At 41.4% G+C, this 24,290-nt stretch overlaps 1 protein-coding gene across 33 annotated transcripts in view; it reads right to left on the reverse strand.

The window, feature by feature from the left end:
* Positions 1–21,107, reverse strand: part of KIF1B (kinesin family member 1B) — a 134,908-nt gene extending 113,801 nt beyond the window's left edge. For 12 of the 33 annotated variants that reach the window (XM_070610854.1, XM_070610849.1, XM_070610840.1 and 9 more), the window contains exons 1-2: positions 20,714–21,078; positions 4,486–4,666 (exon numbers count right to left, since the gene is read on the reverse strand). In XM_070610854.1, the coding sequence (XP_070466955.1) occupies positions 4,486–4,591 (106 nt within the window). In that variant the 5' untranslated portion in view covers positions 4,592–4,666; positions 20,714–21,078. Of the gene's footprint in view, positions 1–4,485; positions 4,667–11,376; positions 11,437–20,259; positions 20,507–20,713 lie in introns of those variants that run through there. The other 21 variants (XM_070610850.1, XM_070610847.1, XM_070610834.1 and 18 more) reach the window with 8 other exon arrangements.
* Positions 21,108–24,290: the final 3,183 nt, after the last annotated feature.

Genomic DNA, 24,290 nt, shown 5'->3' on the forward strand with positions numbered 1-24,290 from the left:
GTTCCCAACTTGATAGGCACTCAGAAGTCTATCCATAGGCCGCAAGAAAAGAAACTCAGACTAAAATGCAAGTAAGAATTAGGTAATACTAATAGGAGAAAAAAACTAAAGACTAACAAAAGACTAGAACACAAAATCACATAAAGATTCTACCCATTTAACCTAATGGGAACAACAACAACAATGCATCAAAACGCAGCAGTAGGCTGTCGTAAGGAGGTAAGAACAGACGCGACTTTTCTTTGCCTCTTCTTTATTTTCCAGAATGTTCATAGTCTAAATGCATTCATATTTATTTTCATGTGATTTTATCAATTTATGCTGGAAAAAGCATAAAGATTTAAAAGAATTCCTTTCAAGTCTTCCTTTCCAAACCTCCATTTCATCCCTGCCCTTTCTCCATGCCAAATTTTCATTAACGGACATGAAGTCACTCTGTGTACCAGTTGTGACGTGCAGCATTTGGTTTAGAAATGCACATGTGTAAATGAAAAAGCCTTTAAAAATGTACAATGTAGGGGCCAGCCCTGTGGCCGAGTGGTTAGGTTCGCGCGCTCCGCTTCGGTGGCCCAGGGTTTCGCTGGTTCAGATCCTGGGCGCAAACATGGTACCACTCATCAAGCCATGCTGAGACAGCATCCCACATGCCACAACCAGAAGGACCCACAACTAAAAATATATACAACTATGTACCGGGGGGCTTTGTGGAGAAAAAGGAAAAAGTAAAATCTTTAAAAAAAAATGTAAAATGTAAACAACAGGAAGAAAACAAAAACAAAAGAAGGTTCCTTCTATCCCACTAAGACTTGGGTACTGGAAAAAAAGATACCCTGGACAAAGAAAGACTGATAAATACACAAAGGAGACTTAGCAAAGGGCTGGAGACAGATTCCTGTGGTTAAAGAAGCAAACAATCACAATTTCATCACCTGAAGGAGTGTTTCAGAATCAGCTTTATCCACCTCCTGTTTTTCAGAGGGGAATTTAGGCAGTTTCGAAGTCTCCAGGTTTACATATGTAACCTAACCACAAATGTGAGCAGTTAGAGTATTAATTTTGCCCCACTTTCCTTTTTAAAATTAGACAACAAAAAAGGCTTCCAAAGTGGGAGAAACTTGGAAGATAATGGCACATTACTAAACAAAGCCATTTGTACGCACTCAGGTCTCCAAAATGTCAAAGCAGTAACATTTATCTGTGCCATGGAACACAGTCCCTCCAAGATCAGAAAGCGCTTAAATAAAAAGGCTACTACTCAGTTTTCAGATGTGGCACATTCCCTAAAGTACTCTTCACCCTCTCAGACTTTTTCATAAGAGAACTTGTGGCAGGAACATTCCACTGCATTCCATGAGCAATCAGCTATAATCCCCGTGAGCAGCAGTCCAGGCCGGCTTGCCAGGAGAGCAGTCTTTTAATGCAGCTAACACATGTGGCTACAGCAAACTCACTTCATTTTCTGCCACCACTCTAGGTTCAGAATGCACGCTCTCTCCCAGACTTAAGCCGAATGGTTTTTTTTTTTTAACAAGCCATTAATACTTTCTAAACATAGCAGCAAGCAGTTCACTTAAAAACACTCATTAAAAAATTACTTGAATTACATATTAGTCAAATTACTAAGAAATTGCCATATAAAATAGAAAACATTACAAGAACGCCAAAAATTCTAGAGGAAAATGTCTCTCATACAATTAGATAATCAGCTTTCCAAGAACAAACACCTTTCAAAAGAACCAAAACTACCCCAAACCCTCTGAGCCATGACAAAATATTTAGCTATAAACTAACCCTAATTTTTCTAAGGCTGATTCATCTAATGAGGATTTTTGTTTCAATAGCCTAATATTAATTTAAAAGCCACAAATTTCTCTTGCTGAATATCTATGTGCAGAGAGGCAATGTGTTATAGCCACATGAGGGTGGAGAGTATCAATACCCACTTACAACACTAATAAGTTCTATTAAACTACAATTCTGAAATCTCCCCCAAAGATACTGGATGTTTAGTTTATACCTTACTTATTCCTCAAGGTCCAGCTGAAATGCCCTATCATCTATGAATCTTACATGTGCCTTTTACCAAACTCACATCTGCACTTTTTTAAAACCCTTTTTATGGCAATTAGCACTTTGATCACTTTTACTTTGTATAGACATTATTTTAGTACGTCTTGTCTCTCCCACAATAAACTTTAAAAACTTCTATGGTACATACAACTCTGTGATCCCCACAGAGTCACATTATAGCAGACTCTCAAAAAAGGAAGGGAGGGGCTGGCCCTATGGCCAAGTGGTTAAGTTTATGGGCTCCACTTCAGAGGCCCAGGGCTTCACCAGTTCGGATCCTGGGCGCAGACATGGCCCCACTCATCAAGTCATGCTGAGGCGGTGTCTCACACAGCACAACCAGAAGGACCTACAACTAGAATACCCAACTATAGGGGCCGGGCCGGTGGCACAGAAGTTAAGTTCGCATGTTCCACTTCAGCAGCCTGGGGTTCACCGGTTTGGATCCCAGGTGCGGACACGGCACCACTTGGCAAGCCATGCTGTGGTAGGCACCCCACATATAAAGTAGAGGAAGATGGGCACAGATGTTAGCTTAGGGGCAGTCTTCCTCGGCAAAAACAAAAGAGGAGGATTGGCAGCAGATGTTAGCTCAGGGCTAATCTTCCTCAAAAAAAAAAAAAAGAATATACAACTATGTACTGGGGGGCTTTGGGGAGAAGAAGAAGAAAAAAGAATGGAAGGGAAAGAAAGAAAGGGCAAGGCAGAGCAGAGCCACTTAGCCTGTTCTCTAGAAAGGTTTTGGACAAAATATGACGGAAAAACCAGTGGTAGCTCAGCACTGTGCTTAAGGTGGTCCACAGCTTGGTTTTTATAGAACTAGTACAATATACCTAGGCCTATTCTAAACAAATTACTACTTTTAATAAAAAACAGACATTCATTTTTAGTATTTCATCAAAACACATATCAGTATTTTCAATAATTCTGGAGAGATTTTTGTGGGAGATAAGCAATAATGGGTGACCAGAACTAATATCTTCACCAACTCCAAAATTTATGGCCCTATTCTGAAAAGGTGTTCAACTAGGAATCGCATTTTCTTCTTCAGTTTGCTATCCCTTTTTCTTTTACAATTATTTACAGGATATAACTCAGATTCACTGGCACAACTGACAAAGAAATGTAAAATACAAACAATGGTACAACAGTTTAGACTCCTACTTTCGAATCTTTCTTTTTAACAATAGATTGTTCCAAGTTCTCTTTACCAAGTTCAAAGAAGTGTATGAGCAATAGAAAGCTCAAAGTTGTACATGAGGAATCTGAAAAAACAGTCGAGCTCATATTAACAGAGAAAAGAATGGTGGTTACCAGAGGCTGGGGGGTGGGGGAGGAGGGAAGATATTGATCAAAGGGTACAAACTTTCAGTTATCAGACGAGTAAGTTCTGGAGACCTGACGTGCAGCATGGTGACTATAGTTAATAATAACGTATACTTAAAATTTGCTCAGAGAGTAGATCTCAAGTGTTCTTACCACAAAACAAAAACGGTAACCATGAGAGGTGATGAATCTGTTAATTAGTGTGATTGTAGTAATTATTTCACAATGTATACATATATCAAAACATCACATTGTGCATCTTTCATATAGAAATATATAATTTTATTTCCCACTGGTAGAATCCTCTACACAGAACACTGGCAAATGGCCCATAAATAGATGAGATCAGAATGGTTTCCCCAACAATTCGGCATTAACTTGTGTCTGAAAGAACGATGATTCCGTTTTATCACAAAGTTACAGGTTTCAAAATGGTAGAACTTACCACTATTTTAAGTACTAATTTGCCTACAGATCAATTTCAAGTAATTATTCATGCAAATACAAAAGAAACCAGCTTAAGTCATTTTTCACCTAAGTAATTATATAGAGAAACAAGCTAGGAAACCATTAGGACTGCTAATTTTAGTAATAATTTATAAGTTTACTATCTATTATAGCTACATCTGTTGTTCACCTCAAAGAATCACTGTCAGGGAGCAGAGTAAGTTTACTATCTATTATAGCTACATCTGTTGTTCACCTCAAAGAATCACTGTCAGGGAGCAGAGTAAGTTTTAAGACCATCTTGGCAACCTCGAGTGCTATTTAAAATCAAGAAAGAAAAATCATCCTGGAGCCTCAAAAGGCATATTTCATGTCATCATTTACTAAAAATCACTGCTTACACCTTTAGTATTTATCATTAAGATTTCAACTTAACACTACATAAATTAGTTCAGTTCTCCAGGGATTTCTCAATTGTAAAGAACAAAAAACAGTCCATATTTAAACATGCTACAGCAAATATCACAGGGGGAAAACATTCAATGGATCATTCTGTCCAGATGTTCATTTATTCTGATCACAGCAGAAGGAAAAGGAAGGATGGAAGCTGAGTATAACTGATACAAAACAACATGTACTCACTGGTTGAGTTGCCCTGCATCTGAATGATGCACCTGGACTCTTTGCTGGTCTCTCGAGAATTGAAGGGCCGCACGCGAACAGCCACCTTCACTGAGGCTCCCGACATTCTGATGGTCTTGCTATATATACGTAGTCCAGAAATAAAGAATCAAAACTTCTTTTTAAGTTACGTTCAAGTTTCCTTTAAAAAGAAAAAATTCCATACAAGGTAGTCAGAATTAAAGAATGCACGGGCTAACTTGAGCTAAGAGCTATTATCTTCTATCTTAGTACTATTTCTGTTTCCATTTCTAAAAACCTCATCCCTTTTCTTCCCTATAAATCTTATATTCTCAACAGTAAATTATCAAACAGAAGTTAAAGACTGAAATTTGTTTTCCTATTCCATTATCTCTTTATCATCCCTAAAAAGTCCCTAAACTTAATCATAAAAATATCTCTGCAAATTAACGTGTCTTTCTTGCTGTTTTTCCCAATCGATCTTCAGTAATACATGAAAAACACAAAATGTTTATTTGTTAGAGTTCTTACACAAGCAACTTCCTATCTGCAAAACGACTTACTACTGTGACATTATCTTTCTTTGAAGAAAGGCACTAAACTTTCTATACTTTAATTACAGCTTGAAACATTCAGTTACGTGATATATAATTCAACAGCAAAGGACAAAGACAAGCTCTAGCTAGCTCCTTTAACTTCTAAGCATCCAGGGATTCCTTTAATATTGATAACTCCTTTCACGTGTATCTCATATGACCCTCAAAACCATCCTGTACAACAAGCAGAGAAGGTTCCAAGAGACTCAGCTTCTATCCTCTGATGTGCCCCTAACTCATGGCAGAATCAAATCACTACATTTCACTACTGAATGAAGGCACAGGAAAAAATGTGAACATTTTTCAGAGGAATAGATTCCTTCCCAACAGAACAAAACAAACACTATTCTGTGAAAAGAACCCACATAAGTAATTTCCACAAGAAACAACAAATCTCAATCTGTACTCTATGCATTACATAAACATCTTCAAGAAGAACGAAACAAAAGAAAAAACTAAGAAAGAAGAATACTTAGAATCCAATTACCAGGGTACCCCAGCAGAACTTAAATCTGACCAATCTTTTTCCACACAATTAAGTAGAGATGAGGAATGCTGATCTCCAGCTACATAACTACTAATGCTTTCCATAGGAAAAGGCAAAAATAAATAAATAAAACAAACCAAATAAAAACCAAAAAGCCACTCTCTACCTCATTACCCTGTTTTAGTTTCTTAACAGCACTATCACTGTTTGAAATTTTGGTCTCTCACACCAACAAGAGGATGCTCAGAAATCTTGTCTGCTAGCACTTAGAACAGTACCTGAAGAAAGAGCTCAGTACATGTTTGTTGAAGGGATGAATTAATGAATTATATTTCCCAGTTGTGACAATTATCTGTTCAAGTTCTGTGCCTGGTTTATGGACTATTTTTGTTTTTGTTTCAAATGATTACAGTATTTATTCATACTAATCTTTTTATATTTGCTGCAGTGTTTTTTCCAGTCTGTTTTCCATTTCATTTTATATTAAACAGATTGTTCTTTTTTAAATATATCAAACATTTATTGTGAACACATTTATCAAATCTAAGCTTAGTTATTAACGCTCCCAATCAATATAGCATTACATATAGTCACTAGTTGAGTACTCTGCCAAAAGAGAGCGAATGAAGCATTCAGAAAAAGCAAGAAACAGAAGATATTTCAACCTCCCAGAGTTCACTTTGATATACAGCCAACATCTCAACATTCAACATGTCCCATTATCTTCTACCCGAAACCAGCAACCTCCACCAATCTTCCCTTCTATGTGGTCCTATACCTTAAATCTTGGTGTCATCTTTGTTTTTCTCTTTGAATCCTTTTATTAGTTTTAACACTATTAATGAAATACCATAGGAAAACTTTTGAAACATAAATTTGCATTTTTCTATCCCTTCCTTCTTCTTATTCCCATTGCCATTACCCTATCCTTGTCCTTACTACCTCATGCCTAGCATACTTGGAATAGTGGAACTGATCTTTGAGCTTTTAGTTTTAATCCAATAGGCCTTAAATATGGTTCCACAAAAGAGAATCACACAGGGGTCTTTTGAAAAGCAAATGAGCCTAGACTCCCCAAGCCTGGTATTTAATGGTTTTAAGACAGACCCCAGGTATGGGTTTCTTTTCTCCATTTTCAAAAGATTATGCTGCAAATCTCCAGCTGAGAACCCTGCTTTATGCAACTGCTTAACCCTGCTACAATATTAACTTTTCTAAAGCTTTACTTTCAACTTCACTTCCAGACTCAAGAATCTTCTCTTATTCTCCAGTGTTCACAAGATCAAGACCAAAGTCAAGTTCTGTGTTCTAGTCAAGCTCCTTCACTAGCCCACACACATGTTCTTTCACATCTCCTAACAATTTCGCCCCTACAATGGGTATACGAATTTTTATTTTCTCTTCTATTTGATGGCCCAGTTCCAGTCTTACCTCTTTCAAAATGACTACTCAAACATCCCAAGAATCACTGGTATTTCCTACAGTACTTATAAGCCCCCAACTCATTATGAGAATATCGCTATCATTTTACATGACTGCATCCTCTCTTGTATTATTCTTTAATAGCTTCCCAAAGTGAAAATCTTTTCCTCTCAAAAATCTCTTTGAAGTTGAGCTCCCTGAAAAAATTCCAAGTCTGGGCAAGAAATTTCAAGACGATCCTGGGACATTTTAGTGTGACTACAAGCAAGAAACCTATCAAAGATGAATGGGGTCATGGCAAAAGGACACATGTGCCAGCTTAAAGGGATTCCCACTGGCCAAAGATGAGATAATTAGAGCATAAAAATACACACAGACAGACTGCAAATGGACTGAAAAATGTCAAATACATAAAGTCATGAGTTCATAATGATACTTTTAAAAACCTCATTATTCTGAAAACTGGCAAATAAAACAAAAGAATTGACCATACATCCAGTTTCTATATCCTGTGTAAACTATATTCCAGGATAGCCAAATAGTCAAGTAGGACAAGGTCTTCTTTACAGAAAAATTCCAGCTAACAAATGTAGAAGAAACGACAGAATTAGCACGTCACCATTTTCCAATCCAACTGATATAAAGGTTCTCTGCAACAATCATCACTAGCTACTAAAAAAGCCTTAGACAACAGGTTGGTTGATGTGAGAACATTATATTGTATGGATTAGGCTGACAACATCTGGCCCAAATATGACCAATCTTAACTTACTAAAAATGGGACATGTAGGTGGTCTGTGCCTCCTGATGCGCTCCAACGGGAAACACACAGTACCACCTAGTAAGTATTCTTATCCTACCACCTTAAAAAAACGGAATAGAATCAAACCTCAAAGCTAACCGTCAGTTTACAGGACATAGAGGGAGCAAAGAAACAATTTAAATGACACCTAAAAGATGCAATCAGCCAAACCCAGAATATGAAAAAATCTACACGTCAAGTGACCCAGTTTCTTCAAATAAATAGCATAAATTGGGGAGGGGGTAATAAAAGAGACTTGTGTTAGTTACCAACTAAAAGCAATGATTTTTTAATCAAGAAAATCTGTAAAAAGACATTTTTTAGATAATCAGGTAAGTCTGAACATGGACTGGGCATCAGATGATATTAAGGAATTTGTTAGGGGAAGATACAACAAACAAGCTTGCCAAAATTTAGACAATTATTAAGCATTATAGCTATTTAAATTTAAAAAAACAAAACTCTCTTCTTTTGTGTTCTATTCAGGCCCCATAAAGAGTTGAATGCTGCTGACTGACCTAAAAACAGACAAGAAAGGCTGAAACCTTCTTGCTGGGTTTTAGATATTAAGTAGTATGCATTTGTAACTAGGAACCAAAACATTATCATGTCTAGTATCTAACGTCCCCCCCACACACACTTTTCAATAGACTGACTCCTCTACCTAGTTATCCTGTGAGCATTTCATTCAACCTAACACAACCAAAGCCAAATCTCTCCCCACCTCTCCCAAACAACACCAGCTCTTCTGCCTCTTTTCTATTTCTTTCAATGTTCTCACCATTCCCCTGTTCCCACAAAAGCCAAAAAGCTTGCTTCCTCTATCCATCTAATCAACTGCCAAATCACACGGCTGCTTCTACCTATAAAATCTCTCTTCCCATTTCTATCACCAACATCCCTTTTAGGCCTTCAATACTTCTCACTCAATGCTGTTAACCTTCTTAATCACTTTCTCTTTCTTCCTCCTCCTCCAACCATACTACACAATACTGCCAGATTCATCTTCCTGAAGCACGGGTCCGTTCACACCACTGTCAACTTAAAAATCCTCAAAGTTTCTCTGCTGTCTACCAAATAATGTCTGAACTCCCCACACTGGCCTTCAATGTGTTCTGCAACATAAACCACCTATTTTTACAAGCCCACAAAACATGCCTTCCATCTACATTCCTTAACCACCCACCACAGGGCTTCCCGAAAGCATTTCTGGCCCTGTGTCTTTTCTCCAATGTTCCCTCTACCCACTGTGCCCTTCCTCCTCTCCTGTTCTCAAAATTCAACTTATTCTTCCAGAACTTTTCATAGGCTACCCATCTCTAAAGACTTCAGTCAAGTGCTCTACCCCTGAGCTACACCCCGAAGCCTTTTATATACATAAAGAACTCATACATTTCAACAACAACAAAACAAACAACCCAATTAAAAAATGGGCAGAAGATCTGAACAGACATTTTTCCAAAGAAAATATACAGATGGCCAACAGGCACATGAAAAGATGTTCTGCATCACTAATTATTAGGAAACGCAAATAAAAACTACAGTGAGGGGTCAGTTCCATGCCGTAGTGGTTTAAGTTCAGTGGGCTCTGCTTTGGTGGCCCAGGTTCGCAGGTTCAGATCCCAGGGACGGATCTACACCACTTGTCAGCCATGCTGTGGTGGCGACCCACATATAAAATGAAGGAAGACTGGCACAAATGTCACTCAAGCAAAAAGAGAAGGAAATTGGCAACTGATGTTAGGTCAGGGCAAAAAAAAATTTTCCTCTGCAAAAAAAAACCTGCAATGAGATATCACCTCACCCTAGACAGAATGGCTATAATTAACAAAACAAGAAACAAGTGTTGGAAAGGACGTGGAGAAAAAGGAACTCTCATACACTGCTGGTAGCAGTGCAAACTGGTGCAAACACTATAGAAAACAGTAAGGAGATTCCTCAAAAAATTAAGAATAGAACTAACATGCAATCCAGTTACTCCACTGCTGGGTATTTATCCAAAGAACATGAAAATAAAAATGCATAAAGATATATGCACCCCTATGTTCACTGTGTCACTATTCACAATAGCCAAGACTTTGAAGCAGCCTACGTGCTCATCAAGGGACAAATGGATAAAGAAGCTATGATATATACACACGATGGAATACTACTCAGCAATAAAAAATGATGAAATCTTGCCATTTGCCAGAACATGGATGGACCTTGAGGGCATTATGGTAAGTGAAGTAAGTCAGAGGGAGAAATTCAAATACTGTATTATCTGACTCATAAATAGAAGATAAAAACAAAAACAAACAGACATATAGAGACAGAGACTAGATTGGTGGGAAGAGGGGAAGAGGAGGGCGAAAGGGGTGATTGGCACATATGTATGGTAATGGATGGTAATTAGTCTTTGGGTGGTGAACATGATGTAATCTACACAGAAATCGAAATATAATGATGTACACCTGAAATTTATATAATGTTATAAACCAATGTTACCTCGATAAAAACCATTAAATTAAGTTAAATTTTAAAAAGGAGGGGCCGGCCCAATGGCATAGTGATTAAGTTCACATACACTGCTTTGGAGGCCCAGGATTTGCAGGTTCAGATCCTGGGTATGGACCTACACACTGCTCACCAAGCCATGCTGTGGAGGTGTCCCACATACAAAATAGAGGACGACTGGCACAGATGTTAGCTCAGGGACAATCTTCCTCAAGCAAAAATAAATAAATAAATAAAGGAGGAAAAAATAATAATGCCTTCATAGAGTCTCCTCATCTCCCAAACCAAATGGAAATGCTTCTCCGTTTAATACTTTTCAATTCCCTGACCTTACCTTGGGCAGAATAAGTTATTTGCTTTTTTTTATCTCTGCTGTAGATTTTAAGTTCCTTGAGGACAAGAACACAATCTTAGTCATGTTTCTAATTCCCTCCATCAGAGGATCTTGGATACAGTAGATGAAATATTTTGGTTGAATTCCTAGCTACTGTATGTCAACAAACTGATGTTTGAATAGCATTAATAAAAACATAAGCTGTTCCAAAATAGAGACAGGTCATTTGATCAAAAGAAAAAAGGATAAAATTAATTTCAAATTCCTTCCTAATTAAAAAAGCTAACAGTCATTCTTTTCTGGAGGTGATATATACATTTTAAAATTACTTTCCCAAAACAACCTGAATCTAAATATATATATTTTCTGACTTAACTGTCCTGTGGTAAAATTGCAATCCTCTTCACAAATGAGTTAAAATTTTACACAGTAATAGGAAACTAAGTGGACTACAGAAAGTGTTACTCTGTTACTTTCCTACTACTATAAACAATATCTCTCTTATAACAGACGCCCATCAAAGAATTACAGGTTCAAAACTTCCTGATTGTTTAAAAATATTACCAATTATATAAATCTGAAATCAAATTTAAACTCCAGTGAGAAACAATAATTACAGAATATTTTTAAGACGTTAAAGGAAAACAATACTTCTTATAATCAGCTTTTATAAAAATACATTTTCCAAGTTTTGAAAACGCAAAGGAAGAAAGGTAGGTAGGAAAGGCAACCATACATACTCTAAATCACTTACACAGCCTCAGTTTTAGACTGTTCCTCTGACCAGTTTTCCTCCCTTATGACATAGAATTAGAAGCATTAGGAAAGCGGAATGGAGCAAAAATTCCAGACTCATTCACTAACAATAAAGGGACAATAAAACATTCAGGTCTCATTCATTTGAATTTTTCTAAATTTTTGCCCAAATGCTTAACTTGGATCTTATGCAATTCTCACTTGCCCTCAGAAGTACCCTGCATTATTAGGAGCCTAAGAAGACGGCTAATTTTCAAACTGACCTTTCAGCAAAGTGAATCAACAAGAACAAAATAAGACTAGTTTTTTGGTTGGTTTGTTTTTGTATTATCTCTTTTCTACAGAAAACAGCCAGAATTATATTCCTAAAACAGAGGTCAGTTCATGTCACTCCCTCTCCTTAAAAACTTTCAACTGGCTTCCATCCCTCAGAACATAACCTAAAATTCAAGGGCCTCCACGGTCCGACCTCTGTCCCTCATCTCTGTTCTACTGCCAACCTTAAGCCTTCTTCTCCACCAAGCGTCCTCACCGAACACACGACCCCTGGAAGCTCAATCTCCCTTCTCAACCTATTTGCAAGTACATATCTTTTGAGGACAAGGTCAAATGTCACCATAAGACAGGAAGCATTAAGTCATCCATTCCTTAATGTCCCTCTTTCTGAGCCAAAAGTCATACCAAAATGTGTTGATTCCTCATTTTTCTCCTTAGTTCAGTCTGTCTTATGTTGCAATTAGTTCACTTAACTCTCACATATCAATACTTTATTCAGTACATGTCTGTCACAATTGAAAATAGAATTTAACCAAAAAATTCAGTCTTTTAAATTCAATATTCACACAATTTGCAACACAGCAGCAAATTTACAATATCAACAAGCATGCTATTTAAAAGATCATCTTTTCCACTGAATTACATTCTAAAGAATGAATTATAACTTAAAGAATGAGTGGGTACCCAAAAGTAAATATTTGTAACTAGTGAGCCCATTTTGAGATGCTATGAAAATTCCCTTGTTATTATAAATTTTGCATCTCTCAGTCCAATACGTTCCGTGAGCACTAAACAGGTTTCAGGACCCAATATTTGTCAGTGACCATGGTTATACTGATAAAATGGCCCAAAAAAGAGTAAGAATTTTATTTTTGTGTGTGTATGAATTACCTGTCTATTCTTGCTCTTTGATTCTATGGATAAAAATCAGCCATGAGCCAAGCAGTGAAATCTCAAAATGGATCACGTTAGAAAATCTTCCTTCTGAATTCTAACCCAATACCAAAAATCAGACTGCTCAGGAGGAGTCTCCTGACAGATCAGATTTTCAGTCTCAAATAGGGCTAAACTATAAACTAGCTCAGTCAGGCTCCCCAACTGTTTTCTTTTAACTACTATTTAAAATAACCTGATACAATTTTTAGATTTATTAGACACGTGTCCTCCTGCCACTGCAATTAAGAAGTCAAGAATCCTCCTTTTCACTGGCAACAGATTTTACTCCCACAAACCAAGAGGTACATCAAGAAACAACAGCTCCTATGGCCTAGGGCTTAAAACGAACTATTCTAATTGAAAAAGATTTTTTTCATTTTTTCTTTTCTTTAAAAGTTTGGATGGTTAATACTAAACTCTATCTAGTAAGTCAATTCATTCTAACATCTGAAGCTACATCCTATAATTTTATTTTGGCAGACCCACTGGGAACTCTGCCACTCAAATCCCAACATTCCACTGAAGTTCTTGCATTGTCAAAGTGGATGACCACACCTACTCCTGGAATCGTCCAGGCCAAAATGAACTCAGTTCAGCTATGGTGTAGAAACATTACGTTTCAGAGGTTAACTCAAGCTTCTTTCTTTCTGCAACCTTTGCAGCTACTTGCCTGGGCGGTAGCTCAGTATCTGGGCAAGAATGCAGGTCACCCTTTTCCATGTGTCAACAATGTGTCAACTTTGCCACATGATAAACCGGTACCCAAAGTTTAAAAGGTATGTTTTAATTTAGATGACAACACAGAGCACAAGTATTCCAGGCTCTCACCAGGGTTAAATAATGAGTTTTCTCCTGGGATACTCAGCTTTATCTTCATATAAAGTCAAACACCCGAACCACATTAGTCATATTCTTCATAGAAAAGACTTTAGTTACATTTTAAGGTTTTATTCTCAGTTTGGAAAGCAAGTCGATTACTTTTTTTAAAAACATCTTTGAAGAACAGTTCATCCTTTCGTTGAAAAGATTTAGTACGTATGTCCTTGTACCACGATGTTGGTAACACTTTTCTCTTAGAATTTCTTTAGAATTTATTACCAGAGAGAAAAAAAGTCTCTGTTGACGAACCAGTAGGCTTTCTTGTACTAGAAAGAAAATTGTATAATTTATCTTTCCCTTTTTACCTTGACTTCCAAAAGTTTCAAAACTAAATTACAATAACCACATTATATAAATTGCTGCAATTTGTATATTTATTTTTTCTCCTTTTACAAAAATTTTTGTTTCTTACCCATATATATATATATATATACACACACACACACACACACATATATATATACAAATTGTTTTCAGTGAGGAAGATTGGCCCTGAGCTAACATCTGTGCCAATCTTCCTCTACTTTGTAGGTGGGATGCTGCCACAGCATGGCTTGATGAGTGGTGTGCAGGTCTGCACCCAGGATCCAAATCTGCAAACTCTGGGCCACCAAGCAGAGCACGTGAACTTCACCACTACGCCACCAGGCCGGCCCCTCTTATCTATATTTTAACAGTCTCAGTGTATATATGGTATTTGTAGTAAACTGTTCAAATCCTTTTTAGAAGCGGTTTTTGTTGTTAGTGCCATCAAGTCAATTCCAACTCCTAGCAACCCTGTGTACAGCAGAGTGGAACCCTGCCCAGCCTTTTTGTGCCATCCTTTCACATTTTGGCGCTCCATCAGATAACACTTTGCTGCTCTTCATAGAGTTTTCATGACCAATTTTTTGGAAGTGGGTGGCCAGATCCTTCTTCTGAGTCTTAGTCTAGAAGCTCTGCAGAAACCTGTCCACCATGGATGACCCTGCTGGTATTTGAAACACCAGTGGCATAGCTTTCAGCATCACGGCAACACACAGTTATCACAGTATGACAACTGACAGATGAGTGGTATAGTTCCCTGATCAAGAAACAAACACAGGCCACAGCAGTGAGAGCGCTGAATCCTAACCACTAGAACACCAGGGGTGGCTTTAGAAGCAGTAAGTGGTACAAATTATAAATAAATAAAACTTCCCTGTAATAGCCTATTCTGCTATTTATTTCAACATTGTGAATATGTAGTCAAAATTTTAGTTCCTAAAAACAAAGTAAGCTTCTAAAAGTTATACAAAAATCTGTGTTGAATGAATTTGATGGCTGTCTCAGTGGCCAGAAAAGCAGGAGGCCTAAGAGACTGAAGCCAGCCCCACCAAAACAGAAGCAGACAAATGTTCAATGAAGGCAGGAGTGAAGTGAGCAATACTTTCAATACTGCAAAGGTGTGAAACCAGCCCCGAGGCTTCAGCAATAAAGGGCTGGAAACCAAAGCAAGAGGAGTCAGTGAAGTGAGGGTCACCGAAGCCAGTTTGGCGGGGTGGGGAGTAATTAGGAAGCAAGGACGTGCAAATGCAACCAAGTATCCTCGCGGCAGAACCTAGCTGTGAGGGGCAAGAGAGACAGCTCGGAGGGAACAGGAATGGAGGGATTTTCCTCTCCCCCCATCCCTTGTTTCTAATAGAAAAGACTTGCATGTTTCTATACTTTATTCAGCAGCTGTTTATTAGGTGCCTGTGATGCGACAGGCAGTTCCAGGAGTCTGGGATAAATCAGGGAACAAAAAAGATAAACAACTCCGCCACGGAGGAGCTTACATTTTGGTAGGGGGAATGAGGGCATTAAAATAATAAGTAAGTTATACAGAATGTTAGGTGTTAACAACCTTTATGAGGAAGGGAAAGTACAGCAAAGTCAGGGGGCTCCGGAGTGCGGTGGGGAGGAGGGCTGGGCAGGTGCAGGAGGTCAGGGCAGGCCTGCTGAGGTGGGGAGGGTTAAGCAAAGACTTGAAGGCGGTGAAGGAGTTAGCCAGGCAGATTTCAGGGGAAGTGTTCCAAGCAGAAGAGTAAGTCAGAGCAAAGGCCCTCAGGTGGGACAGTGCCTGGTGTATTCAGGGAACTGTGGGGAAACAGTCAGTGAAAGGGGAAAAGGGGAATAACCAATACAGTAAGTCCGTAAAGAAGGCAGTGATCTCCAGAACACAGGCCAAGGGATTAGCTGAAGTCAAGGAGAGCAACCTTTACTCTAAGACTGGAGGAAAGAGGGTAAGAAGCAAGGCAGAGAAGTCTGTAAGCAGAGGAAGAGGAAGCTGAGGGAGCTCATGCCTTTTTTTCCTGTGAGGCAGTAGGTAAGGTTTAATGCCAAGCTGGGGCAGAGGGAGGCTTGAGTAAAGTGGTCATGATTTTAGAAAAGCCACGGTGGAGAACGGGGGAGGAAACTGAGCAGAATCGTTTCAACAGACACCAAAGACAGACTCAGGGGAGACCTAAGACCACACGTTAATTGTGGCACTAATCCCCAGCACTATGCGAGGTTTATCCAGGACAGAAAGTAAAAATAGAGGGTATGGATGGCAGGAATGATGGAAGGCTGGCATCTGCATAGTGGGTTTTGCCAAAAAAGAAAGAATTAAAAACTGCAAACGCAGGGCTGGTCCAGTGGCAAAGCAGTTAAGTTCGCACATTGCGCTTCTCAGCGGCCCAGGGTTCGCCAGTTTGGATCCCAGGAGCAGTCATGGCACAGCTTGGCAAAAGCCACACTGTGGTGGGCATCCCATATATAAAGTAGAGGAAGATGGGCATGGATGTTAGCTCAGGGCCCGTCTTTCTCAGCAAAAAGAGGAGGATTGGCAGCAGTTAGCTCAGGGCTAAACTTCCTCAAAAAAAAAAAAAAAAAAACTGCAAATGCTAGTAAGAAAATAGCTGAGGGTTGGGGTCGGCCCCGTGGCACAGTGGTTAAGTTCGCACATTCCACTTCAGCAGCCCAAGGTTCACCAGTTCAGATCCCAGGTGCGGACCTACACACGGCTTGTCAAGCCATGATGTGGTAGGCATGCCCACATAAAATAGAGGAAGACGGGCACAGATGTTAGCTCAGGGCCAATCTTCCTCACCAAAAAAAAAAAAAAAAGTGAAGGATTGGCAGCAGATGTTAGCTCAGGGCTAGTCTTCCTCAAAAAAAATTAAATAAATAAATAAATAAATAAATAAATAAATAAAGTCCTTAAAAAAAAAAGATCTGAAGGTGAATTTGAGATTTGAAGATAGATCTGAAGGTGATGACATGTTAGCTGTGGCCACAATACTGAGTTACCAAAACAGAATAAAGCCAACATTTACTTGAGCTGAAGTCAAAGAATTTTAGGGGTAAGGGCTGTTACAAAGGAAGTTCAGCAGAGTGATTACTTTACTACTTCTAGTGACCTCGGGGAAGTCACTCAGCCTCTGTCTCAGTTTCTTCATCTATAAAATGGAGATAATAGTATCTGTTTTATAAGGATTGCTGTTATAAGGTTCTCATAAGGATTAAATTAGTGAATAAATGTAAACTGCTTAGAAAAGAGCCTGACACAGAGCTCAATATAAGCACACTATTTTATCATCGTTGTTCTTGTTTACAGTCATTGACATCCACCAGGATGATGTCAGAAATCTGGATGGAAAGGAGAACTAAGCCAAGTATCAAAATCATCAAACAGAACAACGCTAAAAGATGGTATAGTTAAATGATAAGCTTTGGTGTAAAGAATATGATATTAAACAAAAAATATTTTAAAATCCATCAGACATTTATAATCTTGTGATTAAAAATATCTACAAATAACCACAAAACAATCATAAAAGTACCAATTGAATTATTAGATAGTAAGTATTATATGGCAATACAAAGGGGAAAAAGACTGACTAAAAATCACGGAAACCACTATGGTGGTACACTAAATTGTATTAAAACAGGAAGGAGGGGCTGGACTGGTGGCATAGTGGTTAAGTTTGCATGCGCTGCTTCAGCAGCCCAGGGTTCACAGGTTCACATCCCGGGTATGGACATATGGACCATCCATTGAGCCATGCTGTGGCAGTGTCCCACATACAGAATAGAGAAAGATTGGCAATGATGTTCGCTCAGGGCCAATCTTCCTTACCAAAAAAACAAAAAAACCAACAACCAGAAAAGAGCCGAAGTTAACCTTATCTTAGCATATCTATACATAAATGGCAAAGCATAAGCTCCTTGAGAGTAAAGAACTACATCTCTATATGCACTCTCAATTAACTGGTAATGAATGTCGTAAAAGTGAGCACACATGAATCACTGGGCCATTAAGCAAAAAGTCCAACTCAGAGAAAAGTCCAAGGCACCTTTTGCAGGTTTTCCCTATCACCTATCACAGTCACATGTGTTTCATTTGTCTTCTACAGGGATGAGTGGCATGGAAAAACAGTTCTAGAACTATGTGTGTGTATATATGTATTTTTTTTAATTGAATCTTTATTTTACTTATTTGGTTACTTGTCTTTCTCTACATTCCAGACTATATGCTTTTGTTTTTTTCTTTTTGTGAGGAAGTTTGGCCCTGAGCTAACATCTATGCCCATCTTCCTCTATTTTATGTGGGATGCCGCCACAGCATGGCTTGACAAGCAGTGCTAGGTTCATGCCCAGGATCTGACCTGCAAACCCCAGGCCGCGGAAGCTGAGCATATGAACTTAACCACTGCGCCACCAGGCCAGCCCCAAAACTATGTATACTTATACACACTCTTATATGGACTCCAGAAATTCACCAATATCTGTTCCAACAAGGCCATCTTTCAAAGAGATCTATACAAAGCAGACAAGCTATATACCTTTCAGTTCAGAGCCCTGTGAAATTATACCATATTAGTTTACAAGACCAAAGAGAGATGCTCATGCATGGAAAAGACCTGCTGTGATTAGCAGCCTGGGAAGGGGTTTACAAACAAGAAGGCAGGGAGCCCACTGCTGCCCTTTACTCTGTACCCAGGACAAGACCAGAGCAGGGGACCGGGCTAGAAAGCTTCACCTTGGAGAGTCTGTTGGCACATTTCTCAGGAGTTTATTCCCTGCACAAATTCCAAATGGGAAAGAGGAAAGAAAGAAAAAAGGAAAACTGCATTCATATCCGGTCTTGAAAAGGAAAAACAGTCTGTTCTAAGCCTTAGAAGCTGTACCTAATTGGACACATTTTGGAAAAACATTCATCAGAGCAGAGCTGCACAGATTCATAAAATCTTGCCTCCAAATCAGATTCACAATCAGGTCTGATTTTACCAAATGCTGAAACTATATTCAACCACAACTCTTCAGATCTTTTTACTAATAGAGTAACAGTAAAAATTTTAAACCTAGAAATATTTCTTAACTGGGGCATGGAATTTTAAAGCAGACATTCTGTATTTCTCTCACATTAATGTAACACAAAAAACACCAGCTTCTGTTGAAGCCAGTTTTCATTAAACAAGTTTTAAAAGGAAAGCTTAATTATAAAAATTTTAAAAGTGCTACGATTTTTCTTAGAAAACCTTATCTGAAAATTTTTAAGCACTTCAACTTAAGAAGTTACAGGAATTTATCAAGAAATGGAGTTTGAATGAAAGCAAAGAGCACAAAGAGGGTGGGCAAGCCACTCTCCAGGTCCTGTCCACATCCAGGATGTAGCAAGAGACAGATTTACAGGCTCAGGCTGAATGCAGTTATTAACCATTTCCAGATCTGCTTTACGATGCCAACATGTGCGCAATCTACATATTCCATCCTTAAAGCAGACATTACCAAGTCCACCTGCCTCCTAATTCAGCAACCACATCAAGTCAACTAGAAGGCATCACTCACTTCTCAGAGGGCAACCCGAGCTAAGATTTTATTATGACTAAGCTCAGCTGACAAAATGCCAGCGTTTAAATAAAATATCCACCATGATATCACTTCTCAAGAGCTAGCCCAATCCAGTCACCTTACTTTCCTTGGGCTCAGATACATCTGTGACACAAGGCAACATGTTCAGCGTCGGCACAACAGCTGCCGAGGACAGTGAGGGAGACGTGAGCGAGGGATCCGCTGACAATCTAATTTCAGCTACCTCGAGATTCCACAAAGATGACAACCCGCGTCCTCAGAATTACTGCCGCCAGCCCCTGCCGCTATCCTAAGACTCCGACTTTACTGCATCTCTGCACGCTGCGCTACTTTGAAAACCTATCCATCCAGTGCAATACACTAACTCGAGGCCTCCGTACTGGGCAACCTGGCTTCAGCGGTCCTCCATCTGCCTCTGTACGTGTGAGGCATCACCAGGCATCCCGTGTCCACAGCACGGGCCACCGAACAGAAATACCGAAACACAGCATTTCACCCCAACGAGAAGGGGATCTTGAAGTCACTCTACCTCGGAAGCTCATTTAGCAATTTACCAACGAGAAGAAAGTCATCTGGGAGTTCAGCTCTGGCTGCAGGGCCGGGAATGTTTTGTGTTGCCTGAACAATGACTGGCTTGCTCGAGCAGCCTCCCAACCCCCACAGCTTGGCTTCTGGCGCGGCTAGTCACCCTGAGAGCTGCCAGGGCTGTCACTCGGTGCCTTCCAGAAACCGGACTTGGCTCCTAAAGGATTTGTCAGATCATCCTCCCAATATGGCTGCCAGAGTAATCCCGGGCTGCCGCACGCCTCGACCACAGCAGCCTTCCCCCAGCTGGCCGGCAGCCACCAAGCCCCCTCCCTTTCCGTCGCGCTCCCCTCTCCAGTCCCTGCGCCATCGGCTCCCCCCACCCCCGCCACGCGATGCCCTTTCCCACCGTCCTCCGGCAGAAGGGCACAACCACATTCCCAGCCGAAGCCCCGATGCCAGCCACAACGGGCAGAGGGGACGGGGGAGCAAGAAAGGGTGGCTGCGAACCCGAGCACCGCCGCGGCCACACGCTGCAACGTGCGCAGAGCGCCCCGGGAACGGCCCAACAGCGGCGGGTCTGCTGACCGCCGGGCACGGCCGGAGCCTGGCCGCTCAGGGGAACCGGAGCTGGTGCGGGGCACCGCGGGGGACCCAGCAGGCCGCTGGACCCAAGCCCGGGGCGCGCCGCGCCCCTGCCCCGCCCGGGGCCACAGTCGGGCAGCGCCCTCCGTGCCCGCGGCCCCCGCCCGGCCCGGCGCTTCCTCCGCCGGACCCCGCCCGGACCCCGGCCCGGCCGCCCCTCCCCCGCGGCGGCCCCCTCCCCAGCCCGGCGGCGCCGCGCCGCCCGCCGCCCACCTTACCTCAGCCGCGCTGCGGACCACCGGCCGGCGGGTCGGGTCAGCAGGCGCCGCGGCGCGCGGGGGTGTGGGGGGCCCGGCACCGACGCTCCTCCGCGTGAGCAGCGGCCGCCGCGAGCCGCAGGACGCCGCTCCGCAGTCCCATCACGCAGCGGCCCGGCCCCGCATCGAGGGCCGCGGCGGGCGGAGGGCGCGAGCGCGGGAGGCCGGGGCGCGCCGACGGGCCGGCGATGGCAGCTGCGGCGGGCGGGGAGCAGATCGGACTCGCGCTGGCGCCTCCCAGGACCGTCGCCGTCTGACCGCCCCGCGTCGGTCCTCGCGAAGCTCCTCCCGCAGCCGCCGGCGCCGGACACCGCCCCGAGCCCGGCAGCCGCGCGTCACCTCGGCCCGCCCCGGCGCCCGCGACTGACACGGGCAGCGGCCAATCGGACCGCAGAGTTCGGGGTGGCCGGCCAATCGCAGGGGGAGGCGGAGAGGGGCTGCGGCGAGAAGCTGCGGAGACGCCGGAGCGCCCCCTGGTGGCCGTGAAGCCGGCGAGGGTGCGGGGCGGGCGAAGAGGGCGCCCAGAGGCCCCTCCCGAGTGACCCCCGCAGGGCGTCGGCCGGCAGCAGCAGTGCCTAACCAACCCGATGACCAGCCTTGTAAAGGGACAAAGCTTGGCTAAGTGGGGCGGGGCGGGGCGGGACCGCGGGGGTCCCGACGCCTGCGGAGGAGCTGAGATGAATGTGGAAGGCCACCGAGTGTGGAGTCATTGTCCGTCTGGGAAACATCTCACACGTTGAAACCGCGCGTCACAGCGCGGTCGGAACTGAAACACGCTAAGGGATGAGTATTATCCCTCAGAAAACTGCCAGGCCTATTCTTATCGAGCCCGATCACAACACCTCCTACACGCCACCTTGGGAGAAAAGGCGGAATGAGTAATAGAAAAGCATGACTTAGTAGACATTCAACTTGTCTCCTTGGGAGACCGAGTAAGGGCCGTGAGTAGACCAACAAAATGCTTTGTACCGCCCCTGAGTTAATGAGCCGAGCTCTCTCTCTGGGAGATGCCTTTGAAGGAGCGATACTGGAATTCAGAAACCTGAAGAAGACAAGCGCTCAAGCGGCGATTTTTAAAAATCAGATTTAGATTCAGCTAAAAAAAAAAAAAAAGCCCACAAGTGTTCATGAGCGGTCCGTTTCAGTACTTAGTAAAACAGAATATTCAACTGTAACATGTGCAATTGTCATGCCAAGCACCATTATTTCATAAGGTTGGGAAATGATTTTTCTATATACTAGCAAGAATTGAAAGTAAAATCATATTTTCCCCCCTGATTTCAATATGTACAGTATTGGGTGTAAAAAGCCTTACTTATAAGCATAGACACTAGAACATCAAAATTAATTTTCTACACTAATGATTTTCCAAAATCTCCACCCCGACTAAAGTCCTCATACTCTCCATTCAGTCAACATTTATTGAACATTTCTCATTTTATTTAGAATTTAAACTCCACCTACCTGCAAAAGGATTTGACATAGCTTACACTGAAGCAAACAAGCAAAAGTGTATAGCATTTAAAAAAGAGTAAAATTAATAACAATAAAAAATGTGATAAAAGACTATATGGGGAGGGGGCTGTGTGAACAAGGGGAGCACACAGAGAGAAAAGCAATGTTAAGAAACAGAATCAAGGGAATGTGCTACCATTGAGTGCAAAACTCAGCTCTTAGCTTCCTGAAGGCCGAGACAAAAATGAAACTACAGTGGTTATTAAACAGAAGCTCAATTCATCAGCAGACACCAACTTTTTCCTAGGTGGGAGCTCTTTGTGGAAGTACTATGATAAGCACCATGGAGAGTTACAAACACCTGGATAGTAGTTAATATTGTTTGAACTGTCAATGCAGCTGAAAGGAAAAGGATCTAAAACAGTGAAAGGAATGTGGTGGCAATTGGCTCTAGGCAAATTAAGCAAAGGCACACAGAGAAAGGTCAATAGAGGCAGATAAGGCTCTTCAAGCTTTCAAGGCCAAACTAGCTGGCGCCAGATAAGCCTTTTGCCCCTCTGACAGATGGTCACTCTGCAATGCCATTTAGTTATTCACATTACAGATTTTATACAAAGCCATCTCTTAAAAATTGTAAAGTGGGGCCGGCCCCATAGCCACGTGGTTAAGTTCGTGCCCTCCGCTTCTGTGGCCCAGGGTTTAGCGGGTTAGCATCCTAGGCGCAAACATAGCACCACTCATCAGGCCATGCTGAAGTGGCATCCCACATGCCACAACTAGAAGGACCCACAAATAAGAATATACAACTATGTACTGGGCTATTTGGGGGAGAAAAGGGAAAGAAATAAGATCTTTAAAAAAAAATTGTGAAGTAGAGGCCAGCCGGGTGGCGCAGCGGTTAAGTTTGCAGGTTCTGCTTCCGCAGCCCAGGTTTCGCCTGTGGGGACCTACACGCCGCTTGTCAAGCCATGCTGTGGCAGGCGTGCCACATATACAGTAGAGGAAGATGGGTACGCATGTTAGCTCAGGGCCAGTCTTCCTCAGCAAAAAGAGGAGGGTTGGTGGCAGATGTTAGCTCAGGGCTAATCTTACTCAAAAAAATAAATAAATAAAATAGAAAAAAATTGTAAAGTAGTCGAATATTGAATTTAGCCATGGCCAGGTAGAGTTACCCCTGGAATGCAAGGAAAGAACATCAAAAGATTTATTAATGTGATGCAAACAGCCACACTACTACAACTGATAAGGTTTCAGGATACAAAATCAGTATACAAAAATCCAAAGTGTTCCTTTTTGTTAGGAATAGCCCATAAAAAAAGTGAATTAAAAATATCCTATTAAAAATAGCAAGAAAACAATTAAACATTTAAGGATACATTGACAAAAGATGAGAAAGACCCATAAGGAAAAAATTATACAACTGTATTGATGAAACACATTAAAGAAGATCTAAATAGATGGAAAAGTATTCTTTATTTTTGGACAGGAAGAAAACATTACAAAGATGTCAATTCTTTCCAAGTTAATCCACAAACTTAATGTAATTTCCTTTTTTTCCGTCCTCCCCAAAGCCCCAGTACATAGCTGTATATCCTAGTTGTAGATCATTCTAATTCTTCTATGTGGGATGCTGCCACAGCATGGTTTGACAAGCGGTGTGTAGGTCCACATCCAGGATCCCAACTGGCGAACCCTAGGCCACTAAAGTGGAGGTGAACTTAACCACTCAGCCACCAGCCAGTCCCCGCAACTTAATGTAATTTCAGTGAATCTTTCAACATGATTTTTCATGGGATTTGACAAGATGATGGTAAAATTCAAATGACAAATCCATTCCATGTCCATTTAAAAAAAAATGCATATGCTAGAACACAGCCAAGAATACCCACAGCAATTTTGAAGAATGAGGTGTGAGGACGCACCCGTAAGTTAACAAGATTTTCTGTAACATGATACTAATTAGAATTCTGTTACATTGGCACAAGAATATACAATACAGAAATGGAACAGAATAGAGACCACATGCGTATGGGAATATAACACATGGCAGCATTGGCATTACAAATCAGTGGGGAAATGATAA

The sequence above is a fragment of the Equus przewalskii genome, chromosome 2 (assembly GCF_037783145.1).
Source record: "Equus przewalskii isolate Varuska chromosome 2, EquPr2, whole genome shotgun sequence".
NCBI classification, from domain to species: Eukaryota; Metazoa; Chordata; class Mammalia; order Perissodactyla; family Equidae; genus Equus; species Equus przewalskii.